This window comes from Bombina bombina, chromosome 1, assembly GCF_027579735.1.
Source record: "Bombina bombina isolate aBomBom1 chromosome 1, aBomBom1.pri, whole genome shotgun sequence".
Lineage (NCBI taxonomy): Eukaryota > Metazoa > Chordata > Amphibia > Anura > Bombinatoridae > Bombina > Bombina bombina.
The window spans coordinates 831,263,319-831,279,718 of record NC_069499.1 but is presented as its reverse complement, the minus strand read 5'-3'; the positions used below and the strand labels follow the sequence as shown (position 1 = coordinate 831,279,718).

Sequence of the window (16,400 nt, the reverse complement as noted above, 5' to 3'; positions counted from 1 at the left end):
CTTTTACCAGAATAAACAACAAACAAGGAAGATGTTTGTCTGAAATCCTTTGTAGCATCTAAATAGAATTTTAGAGCACGAACTACATCCAAATTGTGCAACAAACGTTCCTTCTTTGAAACTGGATTCGGACACAAAGAAGGCACGACTATCTCCTGGTTAATGTTTTTGTTAGAAACAACTTTCGGAAGAAAACCAGGTTTAGTACGCAAAACCACCTTATCTGCATGGAACACCAGATAAGGAGGAGAACACTGCAGAGCAGATAACTCTGAAACTCTTCTAGCAGAAGAAATTGCAACCAAAAACAAAACTTTCCAAGATAATAACTTAATATCTACAGAATGTAAGGGTTCAAACGGAACCCCCTGAAGAACTGAAAGAACTAAATTGAGACTCCAAGGAGGAGTCAAAGGTTTGTAAACAGGCTTGATTCTAACCAGAGCCTGAACAAAAGCTTGAACATCTGGCACAGCCGCCAGCTTTTTGTGAAATAAAACAGATAAAGCAGAAATCTGTCCCTTCAAAGAACTTGCAGATAATCCTTTCTCCAAACCTTCTTGAAGAAAGGATAGAATCTTAGGAATTTTTATCTTGTTCCATGGGAATCCTTTAGATTCACACCAACAGATATATTTTTTCCATATTTTATGGTAGATTTTTCTAGTTACAGGCTTTCTGGCCTGAACAAGAGTATCAATGACAGAATCTGAGAACCCTCGCTTTGATAAAATCAAGCGTTCAATCTCCAAGCAGTCAGTTGGAGTGAGGCCAGATTCGGATGTTCGAACGGACCTTGAACAAGAAGGTCCTGTCTCAAAGGTAGCTTCCATGGTGGAGCCGATGACATATTCACCAGGTCTGCATACCAAGTCCTGCGTGGCCACGCAGGAGCTATCAAGATCACCGATGCCCTCTCCTGATTGATCCTGGCTACCAGCCTGGGGATGAGAGGAAACGGTGGAAATACATAAGCTAGGTTGAAGGTCCAAGGTGCTACTAGTGCATCTACTAGAGTCGCCTTGGGATCCCTGGATCTGGACCCGTAGCAAGGAACCTTGAAGTTCTGACGAGAGGCCATCAGATCCATGTCTGGAATGCCCCACAATTGAGTAATTTGGGCAAAGATTTCCGGATGGAGTTCCCACTCCCCCGGATGAAATGTCTGACGACTCAGAAAATCCGCTTCCCAGTTTTCCACTCCTGGGATGTGGATTGCAGACAAGTGGCAGGAGTGAGTCTCCGCCCATTGAATGATTTTGGTCACTTCTTCCATCGCCAGGGAACTCCTTGTTCCCCCCTGATGGTTGATATACGCAACAGTCGTCATGTTGTCTGATTGAAACCGTATGAATTTGGCCTTTGCTAGCTGAGGCCAAGCCTTGAGAGCATTGAATATCGCTCTCAGTTCCAGAATATTTATGGGGAGAAGAGATTCTTCCCGAGACCAAAGACCCTGAGCTTTCAGGGGTTCCCAGACCGCGCCCCAGTCCACCAGACTGGCGTCGGTCGTGACAATGACCCACTCTGGTCTGCGGAAGCTCATCCCCTGTGACAGGTTGTCCAGGGTCAGCCACCAACGGAGTGAATCTCTGGTCCTCTGATCTACTTGTATCGTCGGAGACAAGTCTGTATAATCCCCATTCCACTGACTGAGCATGCACAGTTGTAATGGTCTCAGATGAATTCGCGCAAAAGGAACTATGTCCATTGCCGCGACCATCAAACCTATTACTTCCATGCACTGCGCTATGGAAGGAAGAGGAACAGAATGAAGTACTTGACAAGAGCTTAGAAGTTTTGATTTTCTGGCCTCTGTCAGAAAAATCCTCATTTCTAAGGAGTCTATTATTGTTCCCAGGAAGGGAACTCTTGTTGACGGAGATAGAGAACTTTTTTCTACGTTCACTTTCCACCCGTGAGATCTGAGAAAGGCCAGGACAATGTCCGTATGAGCCTTTGCTTGTGGTAGGGACGACGCTTGAATCAGTATGTCGTCCAAGTAAGGTACTACTGCAATGCCCCTTGGTCGTAGCACCGCTAGAAGGGACCCCAGTACCTTTGTGAAAATTCTTGGAGCAGTGGCTAATCCGAATGGAAGTGCCACAAACTGGTAATGCTTGTCCAGAAAGGCGAACCTTAGGAACCGATGATGTTCCTTGTGGATAGGAATATGTAGATACGCATCCTTTAAATCCACCGTGGTCATGAATTGACCTTTCTGGATGGAAGGAAGAATTGTCCGAATGGTTTCCATTTTGAACGATGGAACCTTGAGAAACTTGTTTAGGATCTTGAGATCTAAGATTGGTCTGAATGTTCCCTCTTTTTTGGGAACTATGAACAGATTGGAGTAGAATCCCATCCCTTGTTCTCCTAATGGAACAGGATGAATCACTCCCATTTTTAACAGGTCTTCTACACAATGTAAGAATGCCTGTCTTTTTATGTGGTCTGAAGACAATTGAGACCTGTGGAACCTCCCCCTTGGGGGAAGCTCCTTGAATTCCAGAAGATAACCTTGGGAGACTATTTCTAGCGCCCAAGGATCCAGAACATCTCTTGCCCAAGCCTGAGCGAAGAGAGAAAGTCTGCCCCCCACCAGATCCGGTCCCGGATCGGGGGCCAACATCTCATGCTGTCTTGGTAGCAGTGGCAGGTTTCTTGGCCTGCTTACCTTTGTTCCAGCCTTGCATTGGCCTCCAGGCTGGCTTGGTTTGAGAAGTATTACCCTCTTGCTTAGAGGATGTAGCACTTGGGGCTGGTCCGTTTCTGCGAAAGGGACGAAAATTTGGTTTATTTTTAGCCTTGAAAGACCTATCCTGAGGAAGGGCGTGGCCCTTACCCCCAGTGATATCAGAAATAATCTCTTTCAAGTCAGGGCCAAACAGCGTTTTCCCCTTGAAAGGTATGTTAAGCAATTTGTTCTTGGAAGACGCATCCGCTGACCAAGATTTTAGCCACAATAGCAAACCCTGAATTTTTCGCCGCTAATCTAGCCAATTGCAAAGTGGCGTCTAAAGTAAAAGAGTTAGCCAATTTGAGAGCATGAATTCTGTCCATAATCTCCTCATAAGAAGAATCTTTATTGAGCAACTTTTCTAGTTCATCGAACCAGAAACACGCTGCTGTAGTGACAGGAACCATGCATGAAATTGGTTGTAGAAGGTAACCTTGCTGAACAAACATCTTTTTAAGCAAACCCTCTAATTTTTTATCCATAGGATCTTTGAAAGCACAACTATCTTCTATAGGGATAGTAGTGCGTTTGTTTAGAGTAGAAACCGCCCCCTCGACCTTGGGGACTGTCTGCCATAAGTCCTTTCTGGGGTCGACCATAGGAAACAATTTCTTAAATATAGGGGGAGGGACAAAAGGTATGCCGGGCCTTTCCCATTCTTTGTTTACAATGTCCGCCACCCGCTTGGGTATAGGAAAAGCTTCGGGGGGCCCCGGGACCTCTAGGAACTTGTCCATCTTACATAATTTCTCTGGAATGACCAAATTCTCACAATCATCCAGAGTAGATAACACCTCCTTAAGCAGAGCGCGGAGATGTTCCAATTTAAATTTGAATGTAATCACATCAGGTTCAGCTTGTTGAGAAATTTTCCCTGAATCTGAAATTTCTCCCTCAGACAAAACCTCCCTGGCCCCCTCAGACTGGTGTAGGGGCACTTCAGAACCAATATCATCAGCGTCCTCATGCTCTTCAGTATTTTCTAAAACAGAGCAGTCGCGCTTTCGCTGATAAGTGGGCATTTTGGCTAAAATGTTTTTGATAGAATTATCCATTACAGCCGTTAATTGTTGCATAGTAAGGAGTATTGGCGCGCTAGATGTACTAGGGGCCTCCTGTGTGGGCAAGACTGGCGTAGACGAAGGAGGGGATGATGCAGTACCATGCTTACTCCCCTCACTTGAGGAATCATCTTGGGCATCATTTTCTCTAAATTTTGTGTCACATAAATCACATCTATTTAAATGAGAAGGAACCTTGGCTTCCCTACATACAGAACATAGTCTATCTGATAGTTCAGACATGTTAAACAGGCATAAACTTGATAAAGTACAAAAAACGTTTTAAAATAAAACCGTTACTGTCACTTTAAATTTTAAACTGAACACACTTTATTACTGAAAATGTGAAAAAGTATGAAGGAATTGTTCAAAATTCACCAAAATTTCACCACAGTGTCTTAAAGCCTTAAAAGTATTGCACACCAAATTTGAAAGCTTTAACTCTTAAAATAACGGAACCGGAGCCGTTTTTATATTTAACCCCTATACAGTCCCTGGTATCTGCTTTGCTGAGACCCAACCAAGCCCAAAGGGGAATACGATACCAAATGACGCCTTCAGTAAGCTTTTTCTATGTATCTGAGCTCCTCACACATGCATCTGCATGTCTTGCTTCCCAAAAACAACTGCGCAATAGAGGCGCGAAAATGAGGCTCTGCCTATGATTAGAGAAGGCCCCCAGTGAAAAAGGTGTTCAATACAGTGCCTGCCGGTTATTTTACATAATTCCCAAGAATAAAATAACTCCTCAAAACTATGAAGTATTAAAAATGCTTATATATCAATCGTTTTAGCCCAGAAAAATGTCTACCAGTCTTTAAAGCCCTTGTGAAGCCCTTTATTCTATTTTAATAAAAATGGCTTACCGGATCCCATAGGGAAAATGACAGCTTCCAGCATTACCAAGTCTTGTTAGAAATGTGTCATACCTCAAGCAGCAAAAGTCTGCTCACTGTTTCCCCCAACTGAAGTTAATTCCTCTCAACAGTCCTGTGTGGAAACAGCCATCGATTTTAGTAACGGTTGCTAAAATCATTTTCCTCTTACAAACAGAAATCTTCATCTCTTTTCTGTTTCAGAGTAAATAGTACATACCAGCACTATTTTAAAATAACAAACTCTTGATTGAAGAATAAAAACTACATTTAAACACCAAAAAACTCTAAGCCATCTCCGTGGAGATGTTGCCTGTACAACGGCAAAGAGAATGACTGGGGAAGGCGGAGCCTAGGAGGGATCATGTGACCAGCTTTGCTGGGCTCTTTGCCATTTCCTGTTGGGGAAGAGAATATCCCACAAGTAAGGATGACGCCGTGGACCGGACACACCTATGTTGGAGAAATCTAATCCCATCTATATTATTCAAAATAATTAATTCAGTCACCCCAACCCATGTGGGTAGATGTGCTATTGTCTGACAAGACAAAGGCTGAAGTTTTCGGCCTAAATAGTAAAAGATACGTTTGGTTCAAAGCCAATAAAGCTGAACACCCAAGGAACACCATACTGGCTTTAAAAGGGACATGAAAGCAAATGTTTTTCTTTTGTGATTTATGTAGAGCATGGTATTTTAAGATTACTTTTCAGTTTATGTCTAGTATATAATTTATTTAGTCCTCTTTGTTGAAAAGTATACCTATGTAGGCTCAGAAGATGTTTCAGCTAGCTCCCAGTAGTGCATTACTTAAACAAAGGATACTAAAGCAAATGAAGTAAATTAGAAATTGGAAGTATATTGGAAAGTTGTTTAAAATTGTATGAACTATCTTAATCATGAAAGCAAAATGTTGCGTTTCATATCCCTTTAAAGCGTGGTGGTAATAGCATTATGCTTTCGGGCCATTTGTCTTTAGCAGGGTCAGGGGCTCTTTTCAAGATAGATGGGAAAATGAATAGCTCCAAATATCAAGATATATTGACACAAAACCTGCTTTTCTCTGTCAGAAAGCTGAAGATAAAGAGGAATTTCACATTTCAACTTGACAATGACCCAAAGCACAGATTCAAGTCGACTAAGTAATGGATTCAGAAAAGGAAAATCAAAGTCTTAGAATGGCCCAGTCAGAACCCAGACCCCAATTCCATTAAAAACCTGTGGAGTAACCTAAAGAGAGCTGTACACATAAGATCCTCATACAATCTGAAGGAACTTACATTTTTTTGCAAAGAAGATTGGGATAAAATTCCAAAGACTAAATGTGCAAAATTAAAATGGACAGTCTAGGCCAAAATAAACTTTCATGATTCCGATAGGGCATGTCATTTTAAACAATTTTCCAATTTACTTTTATCACCAATTTTGCTTTGTTCTCCTGGTATTCTTAGTTGAAAGCTTAACCTAGGAGGTTCATATGCTAATTTCTTAGACCTTGAAGGCCACCTCTTTTTAGCATGCATTTTAACAGTTTTTCGCCACTAGAGGGTGTTAGTTCATGTTTTTCATATAGATAACACTGTGCTCGTGCACGTGAAGTTATCTGGGAGACGGCACTGATTGCCTAAACTGCAAGTCTGTCAAAAGAACTGAAATAAAGGGGCAGTTTGCAGAGGCTTAGATACAAGATAATCACAGAGGTTAAAAGTATATTAATATAACTGTGTTAGTTATGCAAAACTGGGGAATGGTAAATACAAGGATTATCTATCTTTTAAAACAATAAAAATTCTGGTGTAGACTGTCCCTTTAATAGAGACTTATTCACAAAGACTTGCTGCTGTAATACATGCAAAAGGTGCTCCTACAAGTATAAGCTGGACAGGGACTGCTGAAATATGCAATCAGGGGGGTGGTGGTTTTTTTTTATTATTACATAAAGTGAATGTCAACTTTCATGAATCAGTGCCCGGTTTTTAAAAAAAATCATGAAAGTTTACATTGCAGCAGATTTTACAAATGCTACCTTCTTCTCCTGAAACACCGGATCGCCAATCCCATGCCTGCAGGTCCTCTGTACTTCGTCAGCAATGACAAAATCATCTCTCTCCAATCACGGCTTCCCCCCCAGGAGCGTTTATCTGGAAAGGCCACGCCGTGATTGGAGGAAGCCGGTTTCGTCATTGCTGTGTTAGTACAGAGGGAAGAAGCAGGCGGGGCGATAGGTGATCCAGTATTTCAGGAGAAGAAGGTAAGTATTTGTAAAATCCGGTGCAATGTAAACTTTCATGAATGAAAGTGCCCCTGTTTTTAATATTCATAGATCACATATACATTTTAACACACCAATATGGGAGTCAGATAAACACTTACTATTGTTACGATAACAATGATAATGGTCAGCTTCAAATTCTTCATACACATAGCTCGGGCCAGGTTTCTGCTTGTGGTTTTAAAGGTCACTGACTGGAAGAAAAAAAAAAATCATAATAATAATAAAAAAAAAAATCATAAAACAACTGTGCAAAATGAGGACAACACATAATATTAACTGATGGGTTTATAACTAAAACATGCTCAAACAATTTTCAGCTTGTTGTTTCTCAATGAGACATTAGGTTCTATTTTGTATAGGTTAATAATACTGCATAAGTTATAGGGTGCAATACTAGAATTAGAAAACGATGAACAGCTGTTTCCAGCAACCGTGTTCAGCATTTTAGTGAAATTTAGAGTGTTTGCATTTTGCAAAAGCGTTCTCATAAAGGTAGCAGGGAACTTTTTAATAAGATGAATGTACATTTTAAAGGGGTATAAAAAAAACCCACATAGTTGAAGGGACATAAACCCCCAAATTTTTCTTTCACGATTCAGATAAAGAATAACATTTAAAAAAAAAAAGTTTCTAATTCTATTATCAAATTATCTTTGTTCTCTCATTATTCTTTGTTGAAGAGATATCTAGATAGGTTGCATGCACATGTCTGGAGCAGTGTTTCCTGTAAGGCCAGTTTTGTGAGCGGCCCAGCAGTGAAACACCTTGCAGTCTGCATTACGTAGGGTTTACTAATTGCTCTAATTAACTGTTTCCCTACTGGGCCGCTGAGCCGCTCACAAAACTGGCTTTAGAGGGAACACTCTAAAGGGTCTGAAGCACTTACATGACAGGAAATAATGCTGCCATCTAGTGCTTTAGACACGTGTACACTCCTGAGCCAACATCCCTGTTTTTCCAACAAAGGATAACAAGAAAGCAAAGAAAATATGATTATAGAAGGAAATTAGAAAGTTGTTTAAAATGTTATGTTCTGAATCGTGAATGAAAAATGTGGGGGTTTATGTCCCTTTAATTACATGGACATAAAAGCACAACAAAGAATACGCTGTAATATCCTAGGGCAATTTATTATTGCGTTATTGTTTGTACAAAACTGTGTGCTTAAACCCCTGCAATACAACTTGCCAATATAAAGTAAATACCAGTGTTTAAAACAGCAAACTCTCTATGATACATAAAGGTTCAATTTTGACTTTCAAGCTTCTTTAATATGACCAAGCCAAGATAACCTTATGATTTAGCCCAGATTAAATGCCGCCTGAAAAAGAAAGTTTCAAAGAAGAACCATCACACACAATGACAATTTTAAGTTATAAAAGGACAATTAAGTCAAAATTAAAAAATGTCAAGATTCAGATAGAGCATGAAAGATTCAACACATTTCCAATTTACTTCTATTATCAAATTTGCTTCTTTCTTTTGGTATCAGGAGCAGCAGTGTAGTATTGGGAGGTAGCTAAACACATCTGGCGAGCCAATGGCAAAAGACATATATGTGCCGCCACCAATCAGCAGCTAGCTCCCAGCAGTGCATTGCTGCTCCTAAGACTACCTACCTAAGCCTGCTCTCAAAAAGGATACCAAAAAATCCACGCAAATTTGATAATAGAAGTAAATTGGGAAGTTGTTTAAAACTACATTCTATATTTGAATCATGAAGGTTTAAATTGTTATGAAACCCCAAAAAACATAATTTATGCTTACCTGATAAATGTATTTATCTTGTGGTGTGTATCCAGTCCACGGATCATCCATTACTTGTGGGATATTCTCATTCCCAACAGGAAGTTGCAAGAGGACACCCACAGCAGAGCTGTCTATATAGCTCCTCCCCTCACTGCCATATCCAGTCATTCGACCGAAAACAAGCAGAGAAAGGAGAAACCACAGGGTGCAGTGGTGACTGTAGATTAAAATAAAAAAATACCTGCCTTAAAATTACAGGGCGGGCCTTGGACTGGATACACCACAAGAGAAATAAATTTATCAGGTAAGCATAAATTATGTTTTCTCTTGTAAGGTGTATCCAGTCCACGGATCATCCATTACTTGTGGGATACCAATACCAAAGCTAAAGTACACGGATGAAGGGAGGGACAAGGCAGGTACTTAAACAGAAGGTACCACTGCCTGTAAAACCTTTCTCCCAAAAATAGCCTCCGAAGAAGCAAAAGTATCAAATTTGTAAAATTTGAAAAAGTATGAAGCGAAGACCAAGTCGCCGCCTTGCAAATCTGTTCAACAGAAGCCTCATTTTTAAAGGCCCATGTGGAAGCCACAGCTCTAGTAGAATGATCTGTAATCCTTTCTGGAGGCTGCTGGCCAGCAGCAGTCTCACAGGCTAAGCGGATTATGCTTCTTAGCCAAAAAGAAAGAGAGGTTGGCGAAGCCTTTTGACCTCTCCTCTGTCCAGAGTAGACAACAAACAAAGCAGATGTTTGACGAAAATCTTTAGTAGCTTGTAAAGTAAAACTTTAAAGCACGAACCACGTCCAGATTGTGTAATAGAAGCTCCTTCTTTGAAGAAGGATTAGGACACAAAGACGGAACAACAATCTCTTGATTGATATTCTTATTAGATACCACCTTAGGTAAAAACCCAGGTTTGGTACGCAGAACTACCTTATCTGCATGGAAGATCAGATAAGGAGAATCACATTGTAAGGCAGATAACTCGGAAACTCTACGAGCCGAGGAAATAGCTACCAAAAAAAGAACTTTCCAAGATAAAAGTTTGATATCTATGGAATGAAGAGGTTCAAACGGAACCCCCTGAAGAACTTTAAGAACCAAATTTAAGCTCCAAGGTGGAGCAACAGGTTTAAACACAGGCTTGATTCTAACTAAAGCCTGACAAAATGCCTGAACGTCTGGGACATCCGCCAGACGCTTGTGCAAAAGAATAGATAGCGCAGAAATCTGTCCCTTTAAGGAACTAGCTGACAATCCTTTCTCCAATCCTTCTTGGAGAAAAGATAATATCCTGGGAATCCTGACCTTACTCCATGAGTAGCCCTTAGATTCACACCAATAAAGATATTTACGCCATATTTTATGATAGATTTTCCTGGTGACAGGCTTCCGTGCCTGAATTAAGGTATCAATGACTGACTCGGAGAAACCACGCTTTGATAAAATCAAGCGTTCAATCTCCAGGCAGTCAGCCTCAGAGAAATTAGATTTGGATGGTTGAAAGGACCTTGAAGTAGAAGGTCCTGTCTCAGCGGCAGAGTCCATGGTGGAAAGGATAACATGTCCACCAGATCTGCATACCAAGTCCTGCGTGGCCGTGCAGGCGCTATCAAGATCACCGATGCTCTCTCCTGCTTGATTTTGGCAATCAGACGAGGGAGCAGAGGAAACGGTGGAAACACATAAGCCAGGTTGAAGGACCAAGGCGCTGCTAGAGCATCTATCAGCGTTGCCTTGGGGTCCCTGGACCTGGATCTGTAACAAGGAAGCTTGGCGTTCTGGCGAGACGCCATGAGATCCAGTTCTGGTTCGCCCCAATGAAGAACCAATGGTGCAAACACCTCCGGATGGAGTTCCCACTCCCCCGGATGAAAAGTCTGTCGACTTAGAAAATCCGCCTCCCAGTTCTCTACACCTGGGATATGGATAGCTGATAGGTGGCAAGAGTGAATCTCTGCCCAGCGAATTATCTTTGAGACTTCTAACATCGCTAGGGAACTCCTTGTTCCCCCTTGATGGTTGATGTAAGCCACAGTCGTGATGTTGTCCGACTGAAATCTGATGAACCTCATTGTCGCTAGATGAGGCCAGATTCAGTAAAGGGGACAAATCTGTGTAATCCCCATTGCACTGACTGAGCATGCATAGTTGCAGCGGTCTGAGATGTAGGCATGCAAACGGCACTATGTCCATTGCCGCTACCATTAAGCCGATTACTTCCATGCACTGAGCCACCGAAGGGCGAGGAATGGAATAAAGAACACGGCAGGAATTTAGAAGATTTGATAACCTGGACTCCGTCAGGTAAATTTTCATTTCTACAGAATCTATCAGAGTCCCTAGGAAGGAAACTCTTGTGAGGGGGGATAGAGAACTCTTTTTCTCGTTCACCTTCCACCCATGCGACCTCAGAAATGCAAACACTATGTCCGTATGAGACTTGGCAATTTGGAAGTTTGACGCCTGAATCAGGATGTCATCTAAATAAGGGGCCACTGCTATGCCCCGTGGCCTTAGGACCGCCAGAAGCGACCCCAGAACCTTTGTAAAAATTCTTGGGGCTGTAGCTAACCCAAAGGGAAGAGCTACAAACTGGTAGTGCCTGTCTAGGAAGGCAAACCTGAGAAACCGATGATGATCTTTGTGTATCGGAATGTGCAGATAAGCATCCTTTAAATCCACTGTAGTCATGTATTGACCCTCCTGGATCATAGGTAGGATGGTACGAATAGTCTCCATCTTGAATGATGGAACGCTGAGGAATTTGTTTAAGATCTTTAGATCCAAAATTGGTCTGAAGGTTCCCTCTTTTTTGGGAACCACAAACAGATTTGAGTAAAATCCCTGTCCCTGTTCCTCCTTTGGGACTGGATGGATCACTCCCATAACTAGGAGGTCTTGTACACAGTGTAAGAATGCCTCTCTCTTTATCTGGTTTGCAGATAATTGTGAAAGGTGAAATCTCCCTTTTGGGGGGGGGAAGCCTTGAAGTCCAGAAGATATACCTGGGATATAATTTCCAACGCCCAGGGATCCTGGACATCTCTTGCCCACGCCTGGGCGAAGAGCGAAAGTCTGCCCCCTACTAGATCCGTTAACGGATAGGGGGCCGTTCCTTCATGCTGTCTTAGAGGCAGCAGCAGGCTTTTTGGCCTGCTTACCCTTGTTCCAGGTCTGGTTAGGTCTCCAGACCGTCTTGGACTGAGCAAAAGTTCCCTCTTGTTTTGCATTAGAGGAAGTTGATGCCGCACTTGCCTTGAAGTTTCGAAAGGCACGAAAATTAGACTGTTTGGCCCTTAGTTTGGACCTATACTGAGGAAGGGCATGACCTTTCTCTCCAGTGATATCAGCAATAATCTCCTTCAAACCAGGCCCGAATAGGGTCTGCCCCTTGAAGGGAATGTTAAGCAGCTTCGATTTTGAAGTAACGTCAGCTGACCATGATTTAAGCCATAGCGCTCTGCGTGCCTGGATAGCAAAACCAGAATTCTTAGCCGTTAGTTTACTCAAATTAACAATGGCATCAGAAACAAAAGAATTGGCTAGCTTAAGTGCTCTAAGCTTGTCAAGTATTTCATCCAATGGAGCCGCTACCTGTAAAGCCTCTTCCAGAGACTCAAACCAGAACGCCGCAGCAGCAGTGACAGGCGCAATGTATGCAAGGGGCTGTAGGATAAAACCATGTTGAATAAACATTTTCTTAAGGTAACCCTCTAACTTTTTATCCATTGGATCTAAGAAAGCACAACTGTCCTCGACAGGGATAGTAGTACGCTTTGCTAGAGTAGAAACTGCTCCCTCCACCTTAGGAACTGTCTGCCATAAGTCCCGTGTGGTGGCGTCTATTGGAAACATTTTTCTAAAAACAGGAGGGGGAGAGAACGGCACACCTGGTCTATCCCATTCCTTAGTAATAATTTCTGTAAACCTTTTAGGTATTGGAAAAACATCAGTACACACCGGCACTGCATAGTATTTATCCAGTCTACACAATTTCTCTGGCACTGCAATTGTATCACAGTCATTCAGAGCAGCTAAAACCTCCCTGAGTAACACGCGGAGGTGTTCAAGCATAAATTTAAATGTAGAAATATCAGAATCAGGTTGCATCATCTTCCCTGAGTCAGAAATATCACCCACAGAAAGAAGCTCTCCTTCTTCAGCTTCTGCATATTGTGAGGCAGTATCAGACATAGTTCTTAAAGCGTCAGTATGCTCTGTATTTCGTCTAACTCCAGAGCTATCTCGCTTTCCTCTAAATACAGGTAGTCTGGCTAATACCGCTAACAGTGTATTATCCATGACTGCCGCCATGTCTTGTAAAGTAAATGCTATGGGCGCCCTGGATGTACTTGGCGCCATTTGAGCGTGAGTCCCTTGAGCGGGAGTCAAAGGATCTGACACGTGGGAAGAGTTAGTCGGCATAACTTCCCCCTCGTCAGATTCCTCTGGTGATAAATTTTTTAAAGACAGAATATGATCTTTATTGCTTAAAGTGAAATCAGTACAATTGGTACACATTCTAAGAGGGGGTTCCACCATGGCTTTTAAACATAATGAACAAGGAGTTTCCTCTATGTCAGACATGTTTATACAGACTAGCAATGAGACTAGCAAGCTTGGAAAACACTTTAAATCAAGTTAACAAGCAAATATAAAAAACGGTACTGTGCCTTTAAGAGAAACAAATTTTGTCAGAATTTGAAAAACAGTGAAAAAAGGCAGTAAATCAAACGAAATTTTTACAGTGTGTATAATAATCTAAAAGAGCATTGCACCCACTTGCAATGACTGACTCGGAGAAACCACGCTTTGATAAAATCAAGCGTTCAATCTCCATGCAGTCAGCCTCAGAGAAATTAGATTTGGATGGTTGAAAGGACCCTGAATTAGAAGGTCCTGCCTCAGAGGCAGAGACCATGGTGGACAGGACGACATGTCCACTAGGTCTGCATACCAGGTCCTGCGTGGCCACGCAGGCGCTATCAGAATCACTGATGCTCTCTCCTGTTTGATCTTGGCAATCAGTCGAGGAAGCATCGGAAATGGTGGAAACACATAAGTCATGTTGAAAACCCAAGGGGCTGTCAGAGCATCTATCAGCACCGCTCCCGGGTCCCTGGACCTGGATCCGTAACAAGGAAGCTTGGCGTTCTGGCGAGATGCCATGAGATCCAGATCTGGTTTGCCCCAACGATGAATCAGTTGAGCGAAGACCTCCGGATGAAGTTCCCACTCCCCCGGATGAAAAGTCTGGCGACTTAGGAAATCCGCCTCCCAGTTCTCCACGCCTGGGATGTAGATCGCTGACAGGTGGCAAGAGTGAGACTCTGCCCAGCGAATTATCTTTGAGACTTCCAACATCGCTAGGGAACTCCTGGTTCCCCCTTGATGATTGATGTAAGCCACAGTCGTGATGTTGTCCGACTGAAATCTGATGAACCTCAGAGTTGCTAACTGAGGCCAAGCTAGAAGAGCATTGAATATTGCTCTTAACTCCAGAATATTTATTGGGAGGAGTTTCTCCTCCTGAGTCCATGATCCCTGAGCCTTCAGGGAATTCCAGACTGCGCCCCAACCTAGAAGGCTGGCGTCTGCTGTTACAATCGTCCAATCTGGCCTGCAAAAGGTCATCCCCTTGGACAGGTGGGGCCGAGAAAGCCACCAGAGAAGAGAATCTCTGGTCTCTTGATCCAGATTTAGTAGAGGGGACAAATCTGAGTAATCCCCATTCCACTGACTTAGCATGCACAATTGCAGCGGTCTGAGATGCAGGCGCGCAAATGGTACTATGTCCATTGCCGCTACCATTAAGCCGATTACTTCCATGCACTGAGCTACTGACGGGTGTGGAATGGAATGAAGGACACGGCAAGCATTTAGAAGTTTTGATAACCTGGCCTCCGTCAGGTAAATTTTCATCTCTACAGAATCTATAAGAGTCCCTAGGAAGGGAACCCTTGTGAGTGGTAATAGAGAACTCTTTTCCACGTTCACCTTCCACCCATGCGACCTCAGAAATGCCAGAACTATCTCTGTATGAGACTTGGCAGTTTGAAAACTTGACGCTTGTATCAGAATGTCGTCTAGGTACGGAGCCACCGATACGCCTTGCGGTCTTAGTACCGCCAGAAGTGAGCCCAGAACCTTTGTAAAGATTCTTGGAGCCGTAGCTAACCCGAAGGGAAGAGCTACAAACTGGTAATGCCTGTCTAGGAAGGCAAATCTTAGGTACCGATAATGATCCTTGTGAATCGGTATGTGAAGGTAGGCATCCTTTAAGTCCACTGTGGTCATGTACTGACCCTCTTGGATCATGGGTAGGATGGTTCGAATAGTTTCCATTTTGAATGATGGAACTCTTAGGAATTTGTTTAGGATCTTTAAGTCCAAGATTGGTCTGAAGGTTCCCTCTTTCTTGGGAACCACAAACAGATTTGAATAGAATCCTTGTCCGTGTTCCGTCCTCGGAACTGGCTGGATCACCCCCATTAGAAAGAGGTCTTGTACACAGCGTAGAAATGCCTCTTTCTTTATTTGGTTTGCTGATAACCTTGAAAGATGAAATCTCCCTTGTGGAGGAGAAGCTTTGAAGTCCAGAAGATATCCCTGAGATATGATCTCCAACGCCCAGGGATCCTGGACATCTCTTGCCCAAGCCTGGGCGAAGAGAGAAAGTCTGCCCCCCACTAGATCCGTTTCCGGATAGGGGGCCCTCTCTTCATGCTGTCTTAGGGGCAGCAGCAGGTTTTCTGGCCTGCTTGCCCTTGTTCCAGGACTGATTCGTTTTCCAGCCCTGTCTGTAACGAGCAACAGCTCCTTCCTGTTTTGGAGCGGAGGAAGTTGATGCTGCTCCTGCCTTGAGGTTACGAAAGGCACGAAAATTAGACTGTTTAGCCTTTGATTTGGCCCTGTCCTGAGGCAGAGCATGGCCCTTACCTCCCGTAATGTCAGCGATAACATAATTTATACTTACCTGATAAATTCCTTTCTCCTGTAGTGTAGTCAGTCCACGGGTCATCCATTACTTATGGGATATTAACTCCTCCCCAACAGGAAGTGCAAGAGGATCACCCAAGCAGAGCTGCCATATAGCTCCTCCCCTCTACGTCACACCCAGTCATTTGACCGAAAACCAAACGAGAAAGGAGAAACTATAGGGTGCAGTGGTGACTGGAGTATAATTTAAAAATTTAGACCTGCCATAAAAAACAGGGCGGGCCGTGGACTGACTACACTACAGGAGAAAGGAATTTATCAGGTAAGTATAAATTATGTTTTCTCCTGTTAAGTGTCGTCAGTCCACGGGTCATCCATTACTTATGGGATACCAATACCAAAGCTAAAGTACACGGATGACGGGAGGGACAGGCAGGATCTTTATATGGAAGGAACCACTGCCTGAAGAACCTTTCTCCCAAAAACAGCCTCCGAAGAAGCAAAAGTGTCAAATTTGTAAAATTTGGAAAAAGTATGAAGAGAAGACCAAGTTGCAGCCTTGCAAATCTGTTCAACAGAGGCCTCATTCTTAAAGGCCCAAGTGGAAGCCACAGCTCTAGTAGAATGAGCTGTAATCCTTTCAGGAGGTTGCTGTCCAGCAGTCTCATAGGCTAAACGTATTATGCTACGAAGCCAAAAGGATAAAGAGGTAGCAGATGCTTTTTGACCTCTCCTCTGTCCAGAATAAACGACAAA

General features: G+C 42.9%; 1 protein-coding gene across 1 annotated transcript in view; it reads right to left on the bottom strand.

The window, feature by feature from the left end:
• Positions 1-16,400, bottom strand: part of VAMP7 (vesicle associated membrane protein 7) — a 251,842-nt gene that overhangs the window by 57,079 nt on the left and 178,363 nt on the right. Inside the window, exon 7 of the mRNA XM_053699436.1 lies at positions 7,049-7,141. Within this exon, the coding sequence (XP_053555411.1) occupies positions 7,049-7,141 (93 nt within the window). The remainder of the gene's footprint in view (positions 1-7,048; positions 7,142-16,400) is intronic.